The sequence below is a fragment of the Oncorhynchus tshawytscha genome, linkage group LG07 (assembly GCF_018296145.1).
Source record: "Oncorhynchus tshawytscha isolate Ot180627B linkage group LG07, Otsh_v2.0, whole genome shotgun sequence".
NCBI lineage: Eukaryota > Metazoa > Chordata > Actinopteri > Salmoniformes > Salmonidae > Oncorhynchus > Oncorhynchus tshawytscha.
The window spans coordinates 1639169-1662374 of NC_056435.1; the positions used below are offsets into that span (position 1 = coordinate 1639169).

General features: G+C 43.4%; 1 protein-coding gene across 13 annotated transcripts in view; it reads left to right on the plus strand.

The window, feature by feature from the left end:
- Window positions 1-2327: 2327 nt before the first annotated feature.
- The window catches only part of LOC112235584 (tensin), a 249505-nt gene continuing 228626 nt past the window's right edge, over window positions 2328-23206 (plus strand). For 5 of the 13 annotated variants that reach the window (XM_042323801.1, XM_042323802.1, XM_042323807.1 and 2 more), the window contains exon 1: window positions 2331-2748. In XM_042323801.1, coding sequence (XP_042179735.1) covers window positions 2647-2748 — 102 coding nt within the window. In that variant the 5' untranslated portion in view covers window positions 2331-2646. Of the gene's footprint in view, window positions 2749-23206 lie in introns of all 13 variants that reach the window. The other 8 variants (XM_042323789.1, XM_042323797.1, XM_042323791.1 and 5 more) reach the window with 4 other exon arrangements.

Genomic DNA, 23206 nt, shown 5'->3' on the forward strand with positions numbered 1-23206 from the left:
TGTAGGCATATGCTCACATACAGTACAAACACACACATGATGTAGGCATATGCTCACATACAGTACAAACACACACATGATGTAGGCATATGCTCACATACAGTACAAACACACACATGATGTAGGTATATGCTCACATACAGTACAAACACACACATGATGTAGGTATATGCTCACATACAGTACAAACACACACATGATGTAGGCATATGCTCACATACAGTACAAACACACACATGATGTAGGCATATGCTCACATACAGTACAAACACACACATGATGTAGGCATATGCTCACATACAGTACAAACACACACATGATGTAGGCATATGCTCACATACAGTACAAACACACACATGATGTAGGCATATGCTCACATACAGTACAAACACACACATGATGTAGGCATATGCTCACATACAGTACAAACACACACATGATGTAGGCATATGCTCACATACAGTACAAACACACACATGATGTAGGTATATGCTCACATACAGTACAAACACACACATGATGTAGGCATATGCTCACATACAGTACAAACACACACATGATGTAGGTATATGCTCACATACAGTACAAACACACACATGATGTAGGCATATGTTCACATACAGTACAAACACACACATGATGTAGGCATATGCTCACATACAGTACAAACACACACATGATGTAGGCATATGCTCACATACAGTACAAACACACACATGATGTAGGCATATGTTCACATACAGTACAAACACACACATGATGTAGGCATATGCTCACATACAGTACAAACACACACATGATGTAGGCATATGCTCACATACAGTACAAACACACACATGATGTAGGCATATGCTCACATACAGTACAAACACACACATGATGTAGGTATATGTTCACATACAGTACAAACACACACATGATGTAGGCATATGCTCACATACAGTACAAACACACACATGATGTAGGCATATGCTCACATACAGTACAAACACACACATGATGTAGGCATATGTTCACATACAGTACAAACACACACATGATGTAGGCATATGTTCACATACAGTACAAACACACACATGATGTAGGTATATGCTCACATACAGTACAAACACACACATGATGTAGGCATATGCTCACATACAGTACAAACACACACATGATGTAGGTATATGTTCACATACAGTACAAACACACACACACCACATAAAGGAAAACACACGCACACACAGGCACGCATGCAAACACACACACAACCATGTACACACACACAAACACACACACCACATTTAAAGGAAAAATACACACACTCACTGTGTCCCATTTTTCATTCCTGAAAAATCTGACAGTTTCTGTTTTTCTGTCATGACCTCACAGTAATGCACTCTCTCTAAGTTGTCATACCTGGGTGTGGGGAAAGAATTCCCCCCTGTTCAGATGGCTCCAACAGTCTCAGCATGATCTGGCTGTTGCAGTATAAACAACACGTTTTTGGAGTTATTTTTATTTAACCTTTATTTAACTAGGCAAGTCAGGTAAACTCGGCAAACATGGGTTTAGTCTGAAATGGCACCCTACACACTACTGTATATAGTGCACTACTTTTGACCTGGGCCAATTGTAAGTTACTCTGGATAAGAGTGTCTGCTAAATGACTAAAATGGAGATTAAACATTTCAGACGCAGACATGGAATCCAAGGAATAATGTTGCAGGTGGTTGTTAATCTCTTATCACACTATTTGGAAAGCTACAAAGGACAATAGAAATATGTTGATTGCATATAGGGTTTATATGTTTTTTATTTATTTTATTTCACCTTTATTTAACCAGGTAGGCCAGTTGAGAACAAGTTATCATTTACAACTGTGACCTGGCCAAGATAAAGCAAAGCAGTGTGACACAGACAACAACACAGAGTTACACATGGAATAAACAAACATACAGTCAATAATATAATAGAAAAAGTATATATACAGTGTGTGCAAATGAGGTAGGAAAAGGGAGGTAAGGCAATTAATAGGCCATAGTGGCGAAATAATTACAATTTAGCAATTAAACACTGGAGTGATAGATGTGCAGAGATACTGGGGTGCAAATGAGCAACATTAATAACATAAATAACAGTATGGGGATGAAGTACTGTAGTTCATCGATAGTTAAATATTAGGTCAATAATAATATTCATCATCATTAATAAACACACACGTTTCAAGGCTAAACATATTTTAACACCCATCCCTTTGAAGAAAGCATGCTTATGTTCCACACGGGGACCAGTCTTTGGAAGTTGTCGTACTGGGCAGGTTATGAGAGGCTGAGGGTGGGAGGAATGAGCAGAGTTGAATTACAAACACGTTTTCGTGTGTCTTTGCTCCACTCCATACCAGCGTGGGGTAGGTAAAGATAGGCGACGGATTTTATCCACCAAATCTCAGCGGGAATACTGAGTCATTTCTCAATGCGAGATTTATTGAGGAGACGAGTTGTAGACTACTCGCGCCTGTCTCACCTGCGTGAGTTTCAGTGTGTCTTTTGGAAACTGCGACCGTAAGCTTTGATTTGAAAAAAAAATAGAGCAGAGCCGCAACACGATATATCGGAACATTGATTTGAATTGAATGGATCATTGTACGCTGAATTCGTCTATATGGGATGTACTGTGAGTTTCATCTGTTGTGAGGACGAGTTGTTGGTGCCCCTCGGTCGCTATGAGGAGAAAGAGAAAGAAGAATCCACAATATTATCAAAGGTAAGAAAAATAACTAATTTGGCCTGAATTTGGATGATATTCTTGAGTCGTTTAAGTAAAAATAGGTAGTTCGAGTACACGATCAGAACTTGACAATGGATTAAAGGGAGGTCTGTTTGTTTGGCTTCAGGGCACATTTGCGTTGACGTCTGTTTGTTTACCTGTCACGCATCGTTTCTAATAACACCGCCGACGTCACTGTCACGCAGTCTTCCTATCACCCACGCAACTTTCATTGTTAGCCTCCATTTGTTTAGAAAGGTTTACCTTAGCTTGAATCTCAAGATAAAATCCACCTCTCCTTGTTTACACTGGTAGGCTACTGTGCTCTGTATAATTTCTGTCATGCGCTGAGACGAGAGGCAAATCAGGCAATATGACGCATTTTCAGGTTGGCATATGGCGACTATAAATAGTCTATGCCACTTACCTGCATATTTTTGTAAAAGCAGTTCAAACCCCAAACAGTCAAGCTGTTTTCAAAACCTATGTGTAGAACTCGGCAGACATCCAAGTTGGCAGAACAACTCCACTAGCGGTGTGGCGGTTGCTGGCTGTGCTGGACTAGGGTGGTCTGGTTTTGGGTGTCTGGTCTTTGGCTTGATAACTTGAAGAGGATAAAGGGAGGTATGGCTGGGGTAACAATATGCTGCTTTGTTTTGGTGGAATGGACAGTGTTATAATCGTCAAAGTCTCTATGGGAAGGAGAGTAGACAAGGAAAGGAGACAAGGAAAGGAGATATGTAAAGGAAGTGACTTAATTGTGACACAGGTCCTTACTCATGAGGTTCATGTTGTGAGTTAGTGCCATTTTTAGATGTCATTCCTGGACAGTGGCTCCTCCTCTTCTCCTCCTCTCCCCCTCCTCCTCCCCACCTCTTCCTCCCCTCCACCTTACACCCTGGCCTGTCAGATCAAAAGCTACCTTTCAACCACTCTCCACCTCCCAACTGGGGTTTATGAGGTGTGTGTGAGAGAGAGAGGGAGACCTCTTTGGTCTTCATACAAAACTCCTTCGCACCTGGGCTTCAGGTGTTTACCTGTGTTTGTGTGTGTGTGTGTGTGTGTGTGTGTGTGTGTGTGTGTAGAGTGGGTTGGGGAGAGCTGGCCAAGGTACTGTGTAATAGTAGGGTTGACAGATGGACTCAAGGCTAACAGCACACCCTTCACATCAGTCAAGTCAAGTGCTCATTTAATTTACATCAATTAATTAATTGATTTAAAGTCCTCATCCAGTCTCCTTTTGTCAACTGATTTACTAAACAAAAGGCACATCTCAATAGGTGGTCCAGGTATGTCATGACATGGCAGAAGTGGACTGGGCCTTAAAACACTGAGTTTCATCCCTTCACATGCCACTGGCCACAGTCATCAGTTCAACGTCTGGTTTTGATTTACATTTGGTTGAGTTGTCAACTAACGTGAATTCAACGTGAAATCATCTAAACATGTCATCATGTTATTGGATTTAGGTAAAACGTTGGGTGAAAAAAAGACAAAATTCCCTGAAGTTGATGACTTTTTTCAAATCCAATCAGTTTTCCATGTTGAGTCAATGTTTTCAAATGACATTTTTGTTGTTGAAATGATGTGGAAAGAACCTTGATTCAACCAGTTTTTGCCCAATGGAATGTTGTGAGGATAAAAACATAAACACATCATCATATACATTTATCAGACACTCTTATCCAGAGCTACTTACAGGACCAATTAGGGTTCAGTACCTTGCTCAAGGGCACATCAACAACTTTTTAACCAAGTTGGCTCGGGGATTTGAACCAGCGAACTTTCGTTCCACTTGGGCTCCCAAGTGGCGCAGCGGTCTAAGGTACTGCATCTCAGTGCTAGAGGCGTTACTACAGACCTGGTTCAATTCAAAGCTGTATCACAACCGGCCGTGATTGGGAGTCCCATAGGGCGGCGTACAATTGGCCCAGAGTCGTCCGGGTTAAGGCTTGGCCGGGGTAGGCCGTCATTGTAAATAAGAATTTGTTCTTAACTGACTTGCCTAGTTAAATAAAGGTTAAATAAAAAATACAGGCCCAACACTCTTAACCCCTAGGTTACCTACTCTTTTTATAAAATGCACACACACAAAGTTTATTACATGTCTACGCTATTGTGTCTCCTACAGGAACCCTCCTACTTTATCTCTTAAAGAGATTGAGTGAGAAAGGTAGTGCACTACCTTTGACCAGAGCATTGTGGGTAAAAAGTAGTGCACTACCCAGGGAATAGGGTGTAATTTGGGATGCAGGAGGCGATCTGGCTGTGTACAGGCTGCTCTCTCTTTCTCTCCGTCTGTCAGCTCAGTGGCAGACCACAGGCCATTGTTAGATACAGGGTGTCGGTCCATGTTTGGCTGGAGACGAACAGTAGCTTATGACCAGAGCTCCTCACACTGAGAAAGATTCATATCAATACAGGAGAAAGAGTCATATCAATACAGGATGAGGAGTCATATCAATACAGGAGAAAGAGTCATATCAATACAAGAGAAGGAGTCATATCAATACAGGATGAGGAGTCATATCAATACAGGATGAGGAGTCATATCAATACAGGATGAGGAGTCATATCAATACAGGATGAGGAGTCATATCAATACAAGAGAAGGAGTCATATCAATACAGGATGAGGAGTCATATCAATACAAGAGAAGGAGTCATATCAATACAGGATGAGGAGTCATATCAATACAGGATGAGGAGTCATATCAATACAAGAGAAAGAGTCATATCAATACAGGATGAGGAGTCATATCAATACAAGAGAAGGAGTCATATCAATACAGGAGAAAGAGTCATATCAATACAGGAGAAAGAGTCATATCAATACAGGAGAAAGAGTCATATCAATACAGGAGAAAGAGTCATATCAATACAGGATGAGGAGTCATATCAATACAAGAGAAAGAGTCATATCAATACAGGAGAAAGAGTCATATCAATAGAGGAGAAGAGTCATATCAATACAAGAGAAAGAGTCATATCAATACAGGAGAAAGAGTCATATCAATACAGGAGAAAGAGTCATATCAATACAGGAGAAAGAGTCATATCAATACAAGAGAAAGAGTCATATCAATACAGGAGAAAGAGTCATATCAATACAGGAGAAAGAGTCATATCAATACAGGAGAAAGAGTCATATCAATACAAGAGAAAGAGTCATACCAATACAGAAGAAAGAGTCATATCAATACAGGAGAAAGAGTCATATCAATAGAGGAGAAGGAGTCATATCAATAGGGGAGGAGGAGTCATATCAATAGAGGAGAAGGAGTCATATCAATACAGGAGAAGAGTCATATCAATACAAGAGAAAGAGTCATACCAATACAGAAGAAAGAGTCATATCAATACAGGAGAAAGAGTCATATCAATACAAGAGAAAGAGTCATACCAAAACAGAAGAAAGAGTCATATCAATACAGGAGAAAGAGTCATATCAATACAGAAGAAAGAGTCATATCAATACAGGAGAAAGGGTCATATCAACACAGGAGAAAGAGAAGGCTGACAAGCCAAGCTGGACACTGTAGACATCCAGAGTAATGTTTATGTATAAGATTGATTGTACCACGTATACACACATTTTCACTGACTTTATCTCTCTGACTCTCTTTTTTAACATTATCATACAAACTTACAGCTCCTCCCTGAGAGGGTCACACAAGCAACCCCCCACCCCCACACACTTACACACACACACACACACACACACACACACACACACACACACACACACACACACACACACACACACACACACACACACACACACACACACACACACACAGCAGTTGTGTAATTATCTGATAAGGTACGTGTACGAGTGTTGCTCTCCCGTTTTCCCACAATGCCGTGCCACATTCCTCTCGCTCACTAGCTCTACAGGGAAACACAGTGTCCTCTGTGCTGCGTTACCACGGCAATCCCTGCCTCACTCTTACCTGACACACCCCCGACCACACACATACACACACAATGTGAGCACACCAATCACACTCACACTAATGTGTGTGTGTGTGTGTGTTGTTTGTGCCTGGGCTGGTGTCCCGTTGTTTCACTGGTTTCACACAGGTCTCTAGATGAAACAGTGGCAGATACATGATACGTATTCTGAAGAGCGTTCTACTGTAGTTACGTCCAGCAGGCCTATCTGTCAGTGGGTCAGAGAGAATGCTTTAAACCTCTCATTGAGACGGACGGAAAAAGCTAGTACAATAGCGTAGGTTTCCACCCCCTCATCTTAAGGAGGGTTGTGTGAATACAGCAGATTTGAGGGATCATCTTCCACATGGAATTCCCATTGCTCCTGCCCATTTCATTCCATAATCCCCATCACATCAAAGTCAACGTTCAGAGGTTGGATTCAGTCACAGGGCACTTTACCGCTCGGGATAAGTGGGTAATTACATGATGTAGGTAAAGAAACGGAAAGTATATTGTAATTACACCCCTATTTCAATGGCACCTCCTTTATTTAGTAACAAGCTAGAATATAATAATGTATTAATTATCTTTGTCATAAATGGACATTTGTCTTCAGGCTATCTCAGTCTGATTATTACATAACATGTCATTGTTGTCTGTGGGCTCTTTCCCCACGTCCTTTTCTGGTTCTTTTCGAAGATTAGAGTGCTAGCAGGCCTCTGGGGTTATTTGTCCTGTAATCATGCTTTCATGACTGAACTGGGAGTGGAAGTGTTCACTCAATAAGGTTGTTAAATCCCTCTTTTACATGCCCCATTTACCTTGAATAAACACAGAGAAACACTTCCATTTTGTTATTTTCCTCCTAACTGGCGAGGACAAATGACTGGAGTCTGTGCTAATTCTAGATCTTCTGTTGTTTTGTTTTTTAGCTAAAGAAAGGTTTCATATTTTTCCCCTGGGCATGCTGTTGCCTAGGTGCTCTGAATGGAATGTCATGTGTCAGTGGCAGGGACTGGGATTGGTGGAACAGACACGGTGACTACGTCCATTCAGAGATGGCTGAGGGGACCTGTGTCACGTTCTGACCATAGTTCTTTTGTGTTTTCTTTGTTTTAGTGTTGGTCAGGATGTGAGCTGAGTGGGCATTCTATGCTGTGTGTCTAGTTTTCCCATTTCTATGTTTGGCCTGATATGGTTCTCAATCAGAGGCAGGTGTTAGTCATTGTCTCTGATTGGGAACCATATTTAGGTAGCCTGTTTTGTGTTGGGTTTTGTGGGTGGTTGTCTTCTGTCTTTGTGTCTATGCACCAGATAGGACTGTTTCGGTTTTTCACATTTGTTGTTTTGGTATTTTGTAGTGTTCACGTTTATGGTCTTTATTAAACATGTTGAACTCTAACCACGCTGCGCTTTGGTCCGATCCTTCGTTCACAGAAGAAAGCCATTACAGAACCACCCACCACAAAAGGACCAAGTGGTGTGGTAATGGGCAGCAGCAGCGATGTCAGGATTTCTGGACATGGGAGCAAGATCTGGACTGTGTCACTACTTGGGAGGAGATAGACAGGTGGGCGGTCGTCCCAGGGAGAGTGCCGGAGCCCGCCTGGGATTCTCTGGAGCAGTTTGAGGAGGGATACCGGCGAATGGAATCAGCACGGCGGCGCAGTAGGAAGCCCGAGAGGCAGCCCAAAAAATGTCGTGGGGGAGGGCACACAGGGAGTGTGGCGAAGCCAGGTAGGAGACCTGCGCCAACTTCCTGTGCTTACCGGAGAGCGAGAGAGACCGGGCAGGCACCGTGTTATGCTGTGGAGCGCACGGTGTCCCCAGTGCGGGTGCATAGCCCGGTGCACTACGTTCCAGCTCCTCGAATCGGCCGGGCTAGAGTGGGCATCGAGCCAGGTGCCATGAAGCCGGCTGTACGCATCTGGTCTCCAGTGCGTCTCCTTGGGCTGGCATACATGGCACCAGCCTTACGCATGGTGTCCCCGGTTCGCCAGCACAGCCCAGTGCGGCCTATTCCACCTTGCCACACTGGGCGGGCTACGGGGAGCATTCAACCAGGTAAGGTTGGGCAGGCTCGGTGCTCAAGAGCTCCAGTGAGTCCGGTCTATGCAGTGCCACCTCCAGGCACCAGCCCTCCGGTGGCAGCCCCCCGCACCAGGCTGTCTCTCCGTCTTCTGCCTACAGGGTCTCCCGCCTGTCCAGCGCTGCTAGAGCCTTCCTCCTCTCCAGCGCTGCCAGAGTCTCCCATCTGTCCAGAGCTGCTAGAGTCTCCCATCTGTCCAGAGCTGCCAGAGTCTCCCGCCTATCCAGAGCTGCTAGAGTCTCCCGCCTGTCCAGAGCTGCTAGAGTCTCCCGCCTGTCCAGAGCTGCCAGAGTCTCCCGCCTGTCCAGAGCTGCCATAGTCTCCCGCCTGTCCAGAGCTGCCAGAGCTGTCCAGAGCTGCCAGAGTCTCCCGCCTGTCCAGAGCTGCCAGAGTCTCCCGCCTGTCCAGAGCTGCCAGAGTCTCCCGCCGTCCAGAGCTGCCCGAGTCTCCTGCCTATCCAGAGCTGCAGGAGTTGCCAGTCTGCAAGGAGCTGCCAGAGCCGCCAGTCTGCAAGGAGCCGCCAGAGCCGCCAGTCTGCCAGGAGGCGCCGGTCTGCCAGAGCCGCCAGTCTGCCAGGTGCCGCCAGAGCCGCCAGTCTGCCAGGAGCCGCCAGAGCCGCCAGTCAGCCAGGATCCTCCAGAGCCGCCAGTCAGCCAGGATCCTCCAGAGCCGCCAGTCAGCCAGGATCCGCCAGAGCCGCCATTCAGCCAGGATCCGCCAGAGCCACCATTCAGCCAGGATCTGCCAGAGCCGCCATTCAGCCAGGATTCGCCAGAAGCCGCCAGAGCCGTCAGTCAGCCAGAAGCTGCCAGGGCTGTCAACCAGCCTGAGCTATCTCTCGGTCTTGAGCTACCTCTCGGTCCTGAGCTACCTCTCGGTCCTGAGCTACCCCTCGGTCCTGGGCTGCCCCTCAGTCCTGAGCTACCCCTCAGTCCGGAGCTGCCCCTCAGTCCGGAGGAGTTTGTTTAGTCCAGTCGGGCTCTTTAGTAGGGTTGTCAATCCTAGGTCAGCGGCGAGGGTTGCCGTTCCTAGGAGGAGACTAAAGCGGACAAAGACTATGGTGGAGTGGGGTCCGCGTCCCGCGCCAGAGCCGCCACCGTGGACAGATGCCCACCCAGACCCTCCCCTATAGGTTCAGGTTTTGAGGCCGGAGTCCGCACTTTGGGGGGGGGTACTGTCACGTTCTGACCATAGTTCTTTTGTGTTTTCTTTGTTTTAGTGTTGGTCAGGACGTGAGCTGAGTGGGCATTCCATGTTGTGTGTCTAGTTTTCCCATTTCTATGTTTGGCCTGATATGGTTCTCAATCAGAGGCAGGTGTTAGTCATTGTCTCTGATTGGGAACCATATTTAGGTAGCCTGTTTTGTGTTGGGTTTTGTGGGTGGTTGTCTTCTGTCTTTGTGTCTATGCACCAGATAGGACTGTTTCGGTTTTTCACATTTGTTGTTTTGGTATTTTGTAGTGTTCACGTTTATGGTCTTTATTAAACATGTTGAACTCTAACCACGCTGCGCTTTGGTCCGATCCTTCGTTCACAGAAGAAAGCCATTACAACCTGCCTCCAGAGCTATACAGATATATGATCTTAATTTGAGCCAGTTTGCTACAGCAGGAAAATAATCCTGCAGCAACAGGAAATGTGAATTATTATGTGTATTATAATTAATGGAGTTGATACATTTTTCGTTAGGGCAAGACTGAATTTACAAACTTTAGAAGTCCCTTTAAAACTCAAATACACTACACGTTTGCATTTCCTGCTTTGCAGGGAAATTCTCAGCAACAAAAGGGTGATCAAATGAAGATCCTACTTCTATAGGGTTTGTCCCAAATGGGCCCTGGTAAAAAGTAGTGCACTATAAAAGGGAATAGGGTGCCATTTGTGATGAGACCTAGATAAACACACCCAATCCCAAATCCCTCCCCTATCCACCTTGGAGACATGTTGTATTAGTGTGAGCTTGAGCTGTGTCTAATTCCACTTGGTGCCAACATGCAGGTTAGACATTTTCCCATTTTCTGCATGATGTACTGTATGGCTCTGCCGCCTGCCAATGCATTGTCTATGGGAGAGCTATGTAAAATACGTAGTGTGAAAGTGAGGCCTTAGTGTACACTAATCCACCCAAACAAACATGCTACAACCAGAAACGGTGTCACATTATAACCCTGGAGGCATGGATTGCCTCAGCACTTCTGCTGTCCGGGTGTTGGAGGTTCCCAATGGTCACTAAACATTTGGTGTCGTGTCATATTTGAACCCCCAATCACATACAGATGTGGGATCTTAATTTGAGCCAGTTTACGTCAGCGGGAAAATAATCCTGCAGCAACAAGAAATGTGAATTATCATGTGGATTATAATTAATGGATATTTTTGTAGGGGGTGATACATTTTGCGTAAGGTAAAAGTTTAAAAGTGAAGCCTTTTTAATGTCCTTCATTGCAGGAAAGTTCTCCTTCAACAGGGTGATCAAATTAAGGTCCTTCATCTGTACTGGATCCCACCACTGCATGTAACAGTAGATGCCACAACATTCCTCTTTAAATGAAAATCTGTTGTCTGGCGTCTGGCAAGACAAGGCATGTTTTGGTGCCACAGGATAAATTTCAGCCCTAAGGTCTGATCTAAGGTCAGTTTTGCTATTGGTTACTCTCTTCTTAGAATTAAAATGACTGTGGGTGACCCATTCTAGTAATTATATTTCTATGGATAGTAATTATATTTATACCATGTTAGTGTCAGGGGTATAGGATCAGTTGGTCCTGGATCAGATCAGCAACACAGATTCTGGGGGATATCTGAGATGATGGCCCAATCAGAGTATTCTCATTGTGTGGTTTGTTTACAGTAATCTAATACTGGGGATTGATATCCCAGTTGATACCAGGACTAAGACTATAGGATGAATCTGTAAACAGACGTGGGGTTTTCCCAATTATGTTATAATGTACCCAACGTTATATGATACATATTGTATGTTCCTTCTATTAGGATGATGTAGTGGTATGACGTGCAGAGTCTCTGGTATCATCTCTTTAGGAGAAAAGCTTCAGTTTGTTCAAAAAAGTCCCCCTGTCTGTTCCCTCTTTACTGAATGTTCCCTGTTTGTATTAGCTGGAACATAAGCCCTGGGATAATGTTTGGGGAGTTTGCAGGCCAAGCTCTATCAGATCCAGTACTTACACCCATTAGCTTTCCTAAGATATGTCATCCAACACACACTGAGACAAGTCTTCAAAAGCTCCTGTGTGTGGTATGTCAACTGAACCCTTTTCCTTGATGACAGCTTTGCACACTCTTGGCATTCTCTCAACCAGCTTCATGAGGTAGTCACCTGGAATGCATTTCAATTAACAGGTGTGCCTTGTTAAAAGTTCACTTGTGGAATTTCTTTCCTTCTTAATGCATTTGAGCCAATCAGTTGTGTTGTGGTGTGACAAGGTAGCGTTGGTATTCAGAAGATAACTCTATTTGGTAAAAGACCAAGTCCATATTATGGCAAGAACAGCTCAAATATGCAAAGAGAAATGACAGTCCATCATTACTTCAAGACATGAAGGTCAGTCAATGCAGAACATTTCAAGAAATAGTATAGTTTCTTCAAGTCCAGTTGCAAAAACCATCAAGCGCTATGATGAAACTGGCTCTCATGAGGACCGCCACAGGAAAGGAAGATCCAGAGTTACCTCTGCTGCAGAGGATAAGTTCATTAGAATTACAGTACCAGCCTCAGAAATCGGCAATTAACTGCACTTCAGATTGCAGCCCAAATAAATGCATCACAGAGTTCAAGTAACAGACACATCTCAACATCAACTTTTCAGAGGAAACTGTGCAAATCAGGCCTTCATGGTCGAATTGCTGCAAAGAAACCACAACTAAAGGAGACCAATTAGAAGAAGAGACTTGCTTGGACCAAGAAACACGAGCAGTGACATTAGACCAGTGGCAATCTGTCCGTTGGTCTGATGAGTCCAAACTTGAGATTTTTGGTTACAGCCGACGTGTCTTTGTGAGACGCAGAGTAGGTGAAAGGATGATCTTTGCACGTGTGGTTCCCACCGTGAAGCATGGAGGAGGAGGTGTGAGGAGGTGTGTTGGTGTGGGGATGCTTTGCTGGTGACACTGTCAGTGATTTATTTAGAATTCAAGGCAAACTTAACCAGCATGGCTAACACAGCATTCTGCAGCGATACACCATCCCATCTGGTTTGCGCTTAGTGGGACTATGATTTGTTTTTCAACAGGACAATGACCGAAAACACACCTCCAGGCTGTGTAAGTGTAATTTGACCAAGAAGGACAGTGATGGAGTGCTGCATCAGATGACATGGCCTCCACAATCACCCGACTTTAACCCAATTGAGATGGTTTGGGATGAGTTGGACCTCAGAGTGAAGGAAAAGCTGCCAACAAGTGTTCAGCATATGTGGGAACTCCTTCAAGACTGTTGGAAAAGCATTCCGGGTGACTACCTCATGAAGCTGATTGAGAGAATGCCAGGAGTGTGCAAAGCTGTCATCAACGCTACTTTGAGGAATCTAAAATATATTTAACACTTTTTTGGTTACTACATGATTCCATATGTGTTATTTCATAGTTTTGATGTCTGCACTATTATTCTACAATGTAGAAAATAGTACAAATAAAGAAAAACCCTTGAATGAGTAGGTGTGTCCAAACTTTTGACTGGTACTGTATCTAAATGCTAGCTACTTTACCTGTATCAGAGGAGCAGTCTTATTTAAATGGCAGCTGTGCCACCCAAAGTTTTCCAATAGAAACCCTCATATCATATAGTCTTTCATAGCCTATCATTATCCTGATCATTGCTTGAATTATCATCCTATGGATTTATGTCCGCATCGCCTAGGCCTGATCACAGAATATAACATACACTACTGGGTCAATACCATTAAGTAAAAATCTAGCTTAATTTGTTCTCGTCATAGAAACTCAGCCTCCCACACAAGGGCCACATCTCTCTCTCGCGCTCTCTCTCTCTCTCTCTCTCTCTCTCCAATTCAATTGACATGGCAAGTTCATTATTACTTACATTGTCAAATTATACCTATCGACCCCAAAAAATACATATATATATATATATATATATATATAGATTTATGTATAAAATATATATAGATTTATATATAAATAAATGGTGGGACCAACAGCAGTAATAATAGTAGTAGTGGACATGGGATTACCATTAACAACAACTACAACAACAATATTAATGAGAACAACAATACATTAAAGTAATGGTAGTAGACCAGTGTCAACATGACTGAGAAGACACATGATGTGCTATGAAAGACAAAACAAAACAAGATGGGAAATATTATCGACATTACTTTGCACTTTTCACTGGCTGTCCCTCAGGTTGTGGCAGGAGGACACATATTTGGCTGCCAAAACTGCACATTTTGGCTTTTCACCCAATAAATATTAGATTTTTTCTTCATCTTTTATAGTTTCAAATTCTTTGTATTGAATTATAATTTTGGGAAAGAAATATTCTCTTAGGTCTGAGTATTTGTCACAGTGTAATAGGAAATGCAGCTCTGTATCTACCTCTCCCCTGGAGCAGAGTGAGCACAGCCTGTCCTCTCTGGGCAGCCAGGTTTGTCTGTGACGACCTGTCTCTATAGCCAGACTGTGCTCACTGAGTCTGTACCTAGTCAATGTTTTCCTCAGTTTTCTATCAGTCACAGTGGTCAGATAGTCTGCCACCATGTACTGTCTGTTTAGAGCCAAATAGCATTTAAGTTTACTTAGATTTTTTTGTGGTGTTTTTCCAATAGGTGATATATTTTTATTTTGTGATGATTTGGTTGGGCCAGATTTTCTGAGTGCTGTCCTGAGGCTCTATGGGGTTGGGTTGGGTTGGTGAACTGAGCCTCAGAACCAGCTGGCTGAGGGGACTCTTCTTTTGTTTCATCTCTTGACATTGTAGAGCTGTGTGATGGAATGTTTTGGGGTCACTTCTTTTTAGATGGTTGTCAAATTTGATGGCTCTTTTTTTTATTCGAATGAGGGAGGGGGTATTTGTAACGGCTGTCAGTGGAAGAAGGTGAGGACCAAAGCGCAGCGTGGTACGTGTTCATGTTATTTATTTAAACCGAACACTATCAAACAAAGAAACAAAAAGCACAACCGAAACAGCTCCGTCAGGTGCAAACCACACTAAACAGAAAATATAATCACCCACAACTCAAGGGTGAAAACAGGCTGCCTAAGTATGGTTCTCAATCAGGGAGAACGATTGACAGCTGCCTCTGATTGAGAACCATACCAGGCCAAACACAGAAATACCTACTCATAGAAAAACAAACATAGACAACCCACTCAACTCACACCCTGACCATACTAAAACAAAGACATAACAAAAGAACTAGGGTATTGGCACAATTCTGCTCTACATGCGTTATCTGGAGTTTTTCTTTGCACTTTTGCACAGTCTTGCAAAACTCTGCATGCAGTATTTCGATTGGATGTTTGTCCCATTTGGTAAATTCATTATTAGAGATTGGACCCCATACTTCACTGCCATATAGAGCAATTGGTTCTTATAACTTATTGAAAAATGTTGAGCCAGATTCTAATTGGAATTTCGATTTTGATGTTCCTTTTAATGGCATAGAATGCTCTTCTTGCTTTGTCTCTCAGCTCATTCACAGCCATGTGAAAGCTACCTGTGTTGCTGATATTTAGTCCTAGATATGTGTAGTTTTTGGTGTGTTCTAATAGAACTGTGTCCAAATAGAATTTATATTTGTCATCCTTATTTCCAGACCTTTTTTGGAATATCATTATATTTGGTTTTTTTTAGGTTAACGGTCAGAGCCCAGGTCTGACAGAACCTGTGAAGATGATCTAGGTGCTGCTGTAACTCCTCTTTAGTGGGAGACAGCAGCACCAGGTCATCTGCATACAGCAGACACTTGATTTCAGTGTTGTGTAGGGTGATACCAGGTGCTGCCGATTCTTCTAATGTTTTTGCCAATTCATTAATGTAGATGTTAAATAGTGTTGGACTTATTGGGCAGCCCTGTTTCACTCCCCGTCCTTGAGAGAAGAAGTCTGTTTGCTTGTTGTTAACTCATTAATGTAGATGTTAAATAGTGTTGGACTTATTGGGCAGCCCTGTTTCACTCCCCGTCCTTGAGAGAAGAAGTCTGTTTGCTTGTTGCCAATTTTAACCACACATTTGTTTTTAGTGTACATTGATTTAATAAAATCATATGTTTTCCCTCCAATACCACTTTCTATTAGTTTATAAAAAAGTCCTTCGTGCCAAATTGAATCAAATGCTTTCTTGAAATCTACAAAACACGAGTAGATTTTTCCTTTGTTTTGGTGTACTTGTTTATCAATTAGAGTGTAGAGGGTGTACATGTGGTCTGTTCTACGATAATTGTTTAGAAATCCAATCTGGCTTCTGCTCAGGACGTTGTGTTCATCAAGGAAATGATGTAGTCTGCTTTACCCAAGTTGCTGTTAACGAAAATTCCTCTGTAATTATTTGGGTCAAATTTGTCTACATTTTTATAGATTGGTGTGATCAATCCCTGGTTCCAAATATCGGGGAAATACCTGCAGTGGGGATAATGTTGAAGAATTTGAGTATAGCCAATTTGAATTTGTGGTCTGTATATTTGATCATTTCATTTCAAATACCATCAGCACCACAGGCCTTTTTGGGTTGGAGAGTGCATAGTTTTTCCAATAATTCTTCTTCTGTAATTGGGGTATCCACAGGATTCTGATAGTCTTTGACTGCTGATTCAAGGATTTGTCATTTTTCTTGTATATCTTTTTGTTCTGGGATCTTTGTTATATTACTGTAGAGGTTTGCAAAGTGATTTCTCCACATATCCCCATTTTGGATAGCCAATTCCTCATGATGAGGTTTGTTTAATTTATTCCAATTCTCCCAGAAGTGGTTTGATTCTATGGATTCCTCAATTCCATCCAGCTGATTTCTAATGTTCTGTTCCTCTGTTCTTAGGGTGTGTTTGTATTTCTTCAGTGTTTCCCTATATTGAAGGCAAATATTTTTGTTGTCTGGTTCTCTGTGTTTTTGATTAGATATATTTCTCAATGACTTTCTTAGATTTTTGCAATCATTATCAAACCATTTTTCATTATCTGTTATTTCTGGTTTGATCTTATGCTTCTTTAGATTAGCCAAGGAGGCTAATTTGTCAAAAATAAAGTTTATGTTCCAAACAGCCAAATTTACACCTTCATTGCTGTAGGAGAATGTTAAGACTAAAAAGTTGTCAAGGAGAGATTGTATTTTTTGGCTACTAATTGCTTTTTGGTAGATGTCTGTACTGTTTGCACTCCATCTATAGGCCTGTTTTGTACCATGTAATTGATTGGGCCGTGATGCTTCATGGTTGGGTTCTGCTCTTCTCAGATACACTGTGATTTTACTGCTGTTCTAGCAGTCAGGTCTCCACAGACCAGTACGTTGGCTTCGGCCTGAAAGTGACTAATTTTCCTCTCTAGAATGGAGAAACTCTCTTCATTGAAGTAGGGTGACTGAGGGGGGAATGTATGTGGCACAGAGGAAGACCGTTATTATCTGTCAAGAAGCCTCCTTGTTGATTTTTAACCATGTAAAGAATTCTCCTGTTTTGATCAATTCGATTGAATGAATTAGTTCAGATGTATACCATAGTAGCATTCCCCCTGAGTCTCTGCCCTGTCTGATTCCTTTTCATTTAGTGGATGGTATGATTATCTCCCTATAACCTAGTGGACAGCCAGTGGAAACATCACCTCTGCACCATGTTTCCTGTAGTACTACAATATCAACATCATCAATTTCTTTCAGGAAGTCTGGGTTTCTGCTCTTTAGTCCAAAAGCAGAGGACTTCAATCCTTGTAAATTCCAACATGCAACGTAAAAAGATTTCATAACTTTTTTCTTTTTTTACCTTCAAAATGAGACAAACACTCACAATCCAACAAGAACTATTCAAATAGGATTTTTCAATTAAAGTAAACTCTTATTATGCAAATGTGATTTGTTTATCATTTAAGATATGATTTGTGTCATGCTACTTGGGTGGGTGTAGTGTGAGGATGGTGGAGTTCTTGTGCTCATCTTACCATGACCCTTGGCCTATCACATGTGAGCATAGTAGACTCAGTATTTGTTTAATGTCACTCATTTGGTTGGTGGGGGCTGGGCCAGTTGCTCCTCTCACAGCCTGTGCGTAGCTCTGCTTGCTGGGCTGTGGCTCCTCCAAGTGTGGGTCTGTGGTGGGGGGCAGGCGGGTGGGAGGCCTCGTCTGGGTGGCTCTGAAGCTGGGCTGGGGTGGTCTGTGCTGCGCTGGCTGTGGTGGGCATTGAGGTTGGTGGTGCTGTGGTCGAGGCTGGGGGTTCCAGGGTACTGGTCCGGGGTGTTGTCTCGGTGATCTTGGTGGGGTGGAGATTGCTCCGCTGTTCCTAGGTGGAGAGGGCGGTCTGTGGTTTAAAGAGACGTCCTTGAGAGTCTTGGCAAGGATGGGAACTGTCTCCCTGTACAGGTGAACATGGTCATAGAGACAGTCCAGATCGAGGGTAGGATGGTGGGCCAGGTGTACATTGGGTCGCAGGGCACAGTCCCGGGATAGGCTGGCATTTACTCTTTGGATTGTGGCAGGGTGGAAGTCCTTCCTCTGTAGAAGGGTTGACACCACGATTCTTGAGTTGGGGACGATTGCGGAGGCCTTCTCGATCACTCCCCGTAGTGAAGTCGCCACCCTCTCCTGCGGAGCATGCAGGTTGTTGCTTCCGGTATGTATGATTATGTGGCTTGGCGACCCGAGATGGGCCTTATCAAGCAGCTCCAGCTATCCCTGTCTCTCTCTCTCTCCTCTCTCTCCCTCTCTCTCTCTCTCTCTCTCTCTCTTTCTCTCTCTCTCTCTCTCTTCTCTCTCTCTCTCTCTCTCTCTCTCCTTTCTCTCTCTCTCTCTCTCTTCTCTTTCTCTTCTCTCTTTCTTTCTTTCTCTCTCTCTCTCTCTCTCTCTCTCTCTCTCTCCCTCTCTCTCTCTCTTTCACGCTCTCTCTCTCTCTCTCTCACTGCCTCTCCCCCTTGCTCTACCTCCCCCTCCTTCCCTCCCTCTCTCTCCGAGATGCAGAACTCTCAACGCTGAATACTCTCTGACGAGGCAATCTATCCCCCAGTAGCCAATGATAACACTCGGACAGCAGAAGTGAATCCATTCTGAGCTGAGCAGAGGCAATCCATTCTGCTCCAGCCAATAATAATGCATGGACAGAAAGTGATGAGGCCTGTGCCTGTGCACGTGGAATGGAAATCAGGCGCTGCTTGGTTTTAATGGGAAATGTCAAGTGGTGGAGCGCTGCACATTCATCACCCAGCAGCCCCATACGCTGGCACCCAGCCAGGCCAGGGCTGGCTTGTAGATCATGGGTTTCTCTAGCTGAGATCACTGTGTATGGAAGGGGCCTGTGAACTGGGCCGGTCTATTATAACATGTGACGTAAGGCTGTTATAGCCAGCTGAGGTCGCTTACTGAAGGCCAGTTAGTGGATGAAGTCATAATGTGGTCTTCATCGATTGATCGAAGTGGATTGCGTCACTTTTTCCGATGTCATTTTGGAAGTGTACTGACATCTCTGGTGGTTCACAACTTGACACGTGCTATAAAACATCTATAATGGGAAACATGTGCGAAGGTGCTCTCAAACACAGCATGATGAGAATGAACTATTTTCATTTTCCAAGGTCCATGTTCAGATGGTCACCACAGGTCAGCAGCCCTGTCCTCCTTAGTCCTCCATAGTCATAGTATCAAACACAGCAGATAGATATACAGTATATAGACAACACAAACAAAGCAGATAGATATACAGGATGTAGATAACACAAACACAGCAGATAGATATACAGTATATAGACAACACAAACACAGCAGATAGATATACAGGATGTAGATAACACAAACACAGCAGATAGATATACAGTATATATACAACACAAACACAGCAGAAAGATATATGGGATGTAGATAACACAAACAAAGCAGATAGATATACAGGATGTAGACAACACAAACACAGCAGATATAAATATAGTATATAGATGTTGATAACACATCAAAACTGTGAGGATCGAAGCCTGACGTAGAAGCAAAATAAGTAGATCTGCAGATTCCATCTCCCTTGTCAAGTCGCCCCCATAGATATAGTGGCTGAGGCCAACTCTATGCTTTGTTGTTTGGGGGGAAGAGTCCTGAAATTTCAGGTTTCGGATTCCAAAGGGTTTGCTTTTAACTATGCCTCTGTGCTTACCCCATAACATCTTTGCTAATGTCTTTGCTAAAAGGCTAAAACTGTCATTTTCAGACAAATGATCCAAGAGAAACAGAGAAAGGGGGAAGGTGGGTGCTGGTGGGGTGTGGGGAGGATAGAGGAGTGAGGTAGGCCTCTTGTGATGTTTACTCCCCTCTTCTGTCAGGGCCCACTTCCACTAGCCATGGATCTCTTCTCTCTCCCAAATAACATTCCTTTCAGACAGGCGCATACAGAGACGCCCTTGGTGTTGTTCTGTCTACTGTCAACATTAGGACCCCTAAGAGATGAACGCTTGATATACGACCCAAAACGTTTTCATCTCTCCTTAAACTATTTGAAGCTGTAATAGACAGCTTATCTCGAAGTACAAATCTCAGAATTGTTCTTAGATCTTTGTGTATATTTACACTAGTAGATGTGACGTAGCCCTGAACGGAAAATACAGCAAACGCAAGGTCAACAAGGTCACTGTTGAAAATGTGTGAGGGGAACATTTCCACTTAATCCTTAGCATCACATTCTCCTCAGTATTCTGTTATGAGTTATGAGAAACTAAGTGGCTGTCACAACTCAGGATAGCGGGATAGAGGAGGGAGAGAGAGAGGAAGAGAGGAGAGGTTGACTAATTTCTCCATGCTGCAGCCTCTGATTAGTATTACACTGGGGAGCCATCTGCTGATCACTGTCTAAACCTCTCTTCATTATCCAATGATTCACTATCAGCTGGCATCACCATGTGTGTGTCAGTATGTGTGTGTGTGTCAGTATGTGTGTGTGTGTGTGTCAGTCTTTGACAATGTGTGTGTGTGTGTCAGTGTGTGTGTGTCAGTGTGTGTGTGAAAGTGAGAGAGGTAGAGTGATAGCAGGGGCAGGAGAGAGAGAGAGAGAGAGAGAGTGAGAGAGAGAGAGAGAGAGAGAGAGAGAGTGAGAGAGAGAGAGAGAGAGAGAGAGAGAGTGAGAGAGAGAGGGAGTGAGAGAGAGAGAGAGAGAGTGAGGGAGAGAGGGAGTGAGAGAGAGAGCGAGAGCGAGAGAGGGAACAATAGAGGAAGAGACGTAGAGGAGGAAGAGGCCATAGTTTTAGCCACAAGGTGGCGGTGTTGCAGTGAGAGAGAGAACCAGACTGCAGGTGTGAAATCAGCCCGATGCAGAAACCCACCGATGCGACACTTAAGAACCTCAGCTCTGATGCAGCCTGCCATCCTCAATCTATGTGACAATCTGGGGAAGAAAGAGTGGAATGAACGAATGAATGAACATCCGTCTTTCTGTCATTTAGACTAATCCTGTCAGGGGTTCACACGGTCTGACCGTGAATCAGTGACCCAGTGCGGTCACCTCTGAGCTAACTAAGCAGGTATCCACAGAGAGACCAGCCATGTTCCCACACCATGTCATGGTACGTCATGTTAACAGGATTAAAGGGATAGTTCACTAACATATCAAATTAAAGGGGAGGTCTTCTCACATTTTAAACTGTGTTTAGAATTGCCTTGGATGATATGGCTTTAAACTGATATTTCTTTCAAAGTTCCAGAGGGCTAAAGTTAGCATCATGACTGACAATCCTATTGGAAACCATGGATTAGCATTCTTTCCAAGTAGAAGCTGTATGCAGCTAGCTTCCTGTGCAGAGTGGAGTCATTGTGTTAGATTATGTGGATGGATGAGGTTGGTTATGGAGTCATTGTGTTAGATTATGTGGATGGATGAGGTTGGTTATGGAGTCATTGTGTTCGATTATGTGGATGGATGAGGTTGGTTATAGAGTCATTGTGTTAGATTATGTGGATGGATGAGGTTGGTTATGGAGTCATTGTGTTAGATTATGTGGATGGATGAGGTTGGTTATGGAGTCATTGTGTTATATTATGTGGATGGATGAGGTTGGTTATAGAGTCATTGTGTTAGATTATGTGGATGGATGAGGTTGGTTATGGAGTCATTGTGTTAGATTATGTGGATGGATGAGGTTGGTTATGGAGTCATTGTGTTAGATTATGTGGATGTTAGTGTGAGGACTGTACAGAATATCTCTGTCCTGTAGAAAGTGTGTGTAAATTAGTGTGAGGACTGTACATAATATCTCTGTCCTGTAGAAAGTGTGTGTATGTTAGTGTGAGCACTGTACAGAATATCTCTGTCCTGTAGAAAGTGTGTGTATGTTAGTGTGAGGACTTTACAGAATATCTCTGTCCTGTAGAAAGTGTGTGTATGTTAGTGTGAGCACTGTACAGAATATCTCTGTCCTGTAGAAAGTGTGTGTATGTTAGTGTGAGGACTTTACAGAATATCTCTGTCCTGTAGAAAGTGTGTGTATGTTAGTGTGAGCACTGTACAGAATATCTCTGTCCTGTAGAAAGTGTGTGTATGTTAGTGTGAGCACTGTACAGAATATCTCTGTCCTGTAGTAAGTGTGTGTATATTAGTCTGAGGACTGTACATAATATCTCTGTCCTGTAGAAAGTGTGTGTATGTTAGTGTGAGCACTGTACAGAATATCTCTGTCCTGTAGAAAGTGTGTGTATGTTAGTGTGAGGACTGTACAGAATATCTCTGTCCTGTAGAAAGCGTCTGTGTGTTAATATAACCTGTACAGAGTGACAGTGTGTGTGTGTGTCCTGTAGAAATCAGTGTGTGTGTGTGTGTCCTGTAGAAATCAGTGTGTATGTGTGTGTCCTGTAGAAATCAGTGTGTGTGTGTGTGTCCTGTAGAAATCAGTGTGTATGTGTGTCCTGTAGAAATCAGTGTGTATGTGTGTCCTGTAGATATCAGTGTGTGTGTGTCCTGTAGATATCAGTGTGTGTGTGTCCTGTAGAAATCAGTGTGTATGTGTGTCCTGTAGAAATCAGTGTGTGTGTGTCCTGTAGAAATCAGTGTGTGTGTGTCCTGTAGAAATCAGTGTGTGTGTGTCCTGTAGAAATCAGTGTGTGTGTGTCCTGTAGAAATCAGTGTGTGTGTGTCCTGTAGAAATCAGTGTGTGTGTGTCCTGTAGAAATCAGTGTGTGTGTGTCCTGTAGATATCAGTGTGTATGTGTGTCCTGTAGAAATCAGTGTGTGTGTGTCCTGTAGATATCAGTGTGTGTGTGTCCTGTAGATATCAGTGTGTGTGTGT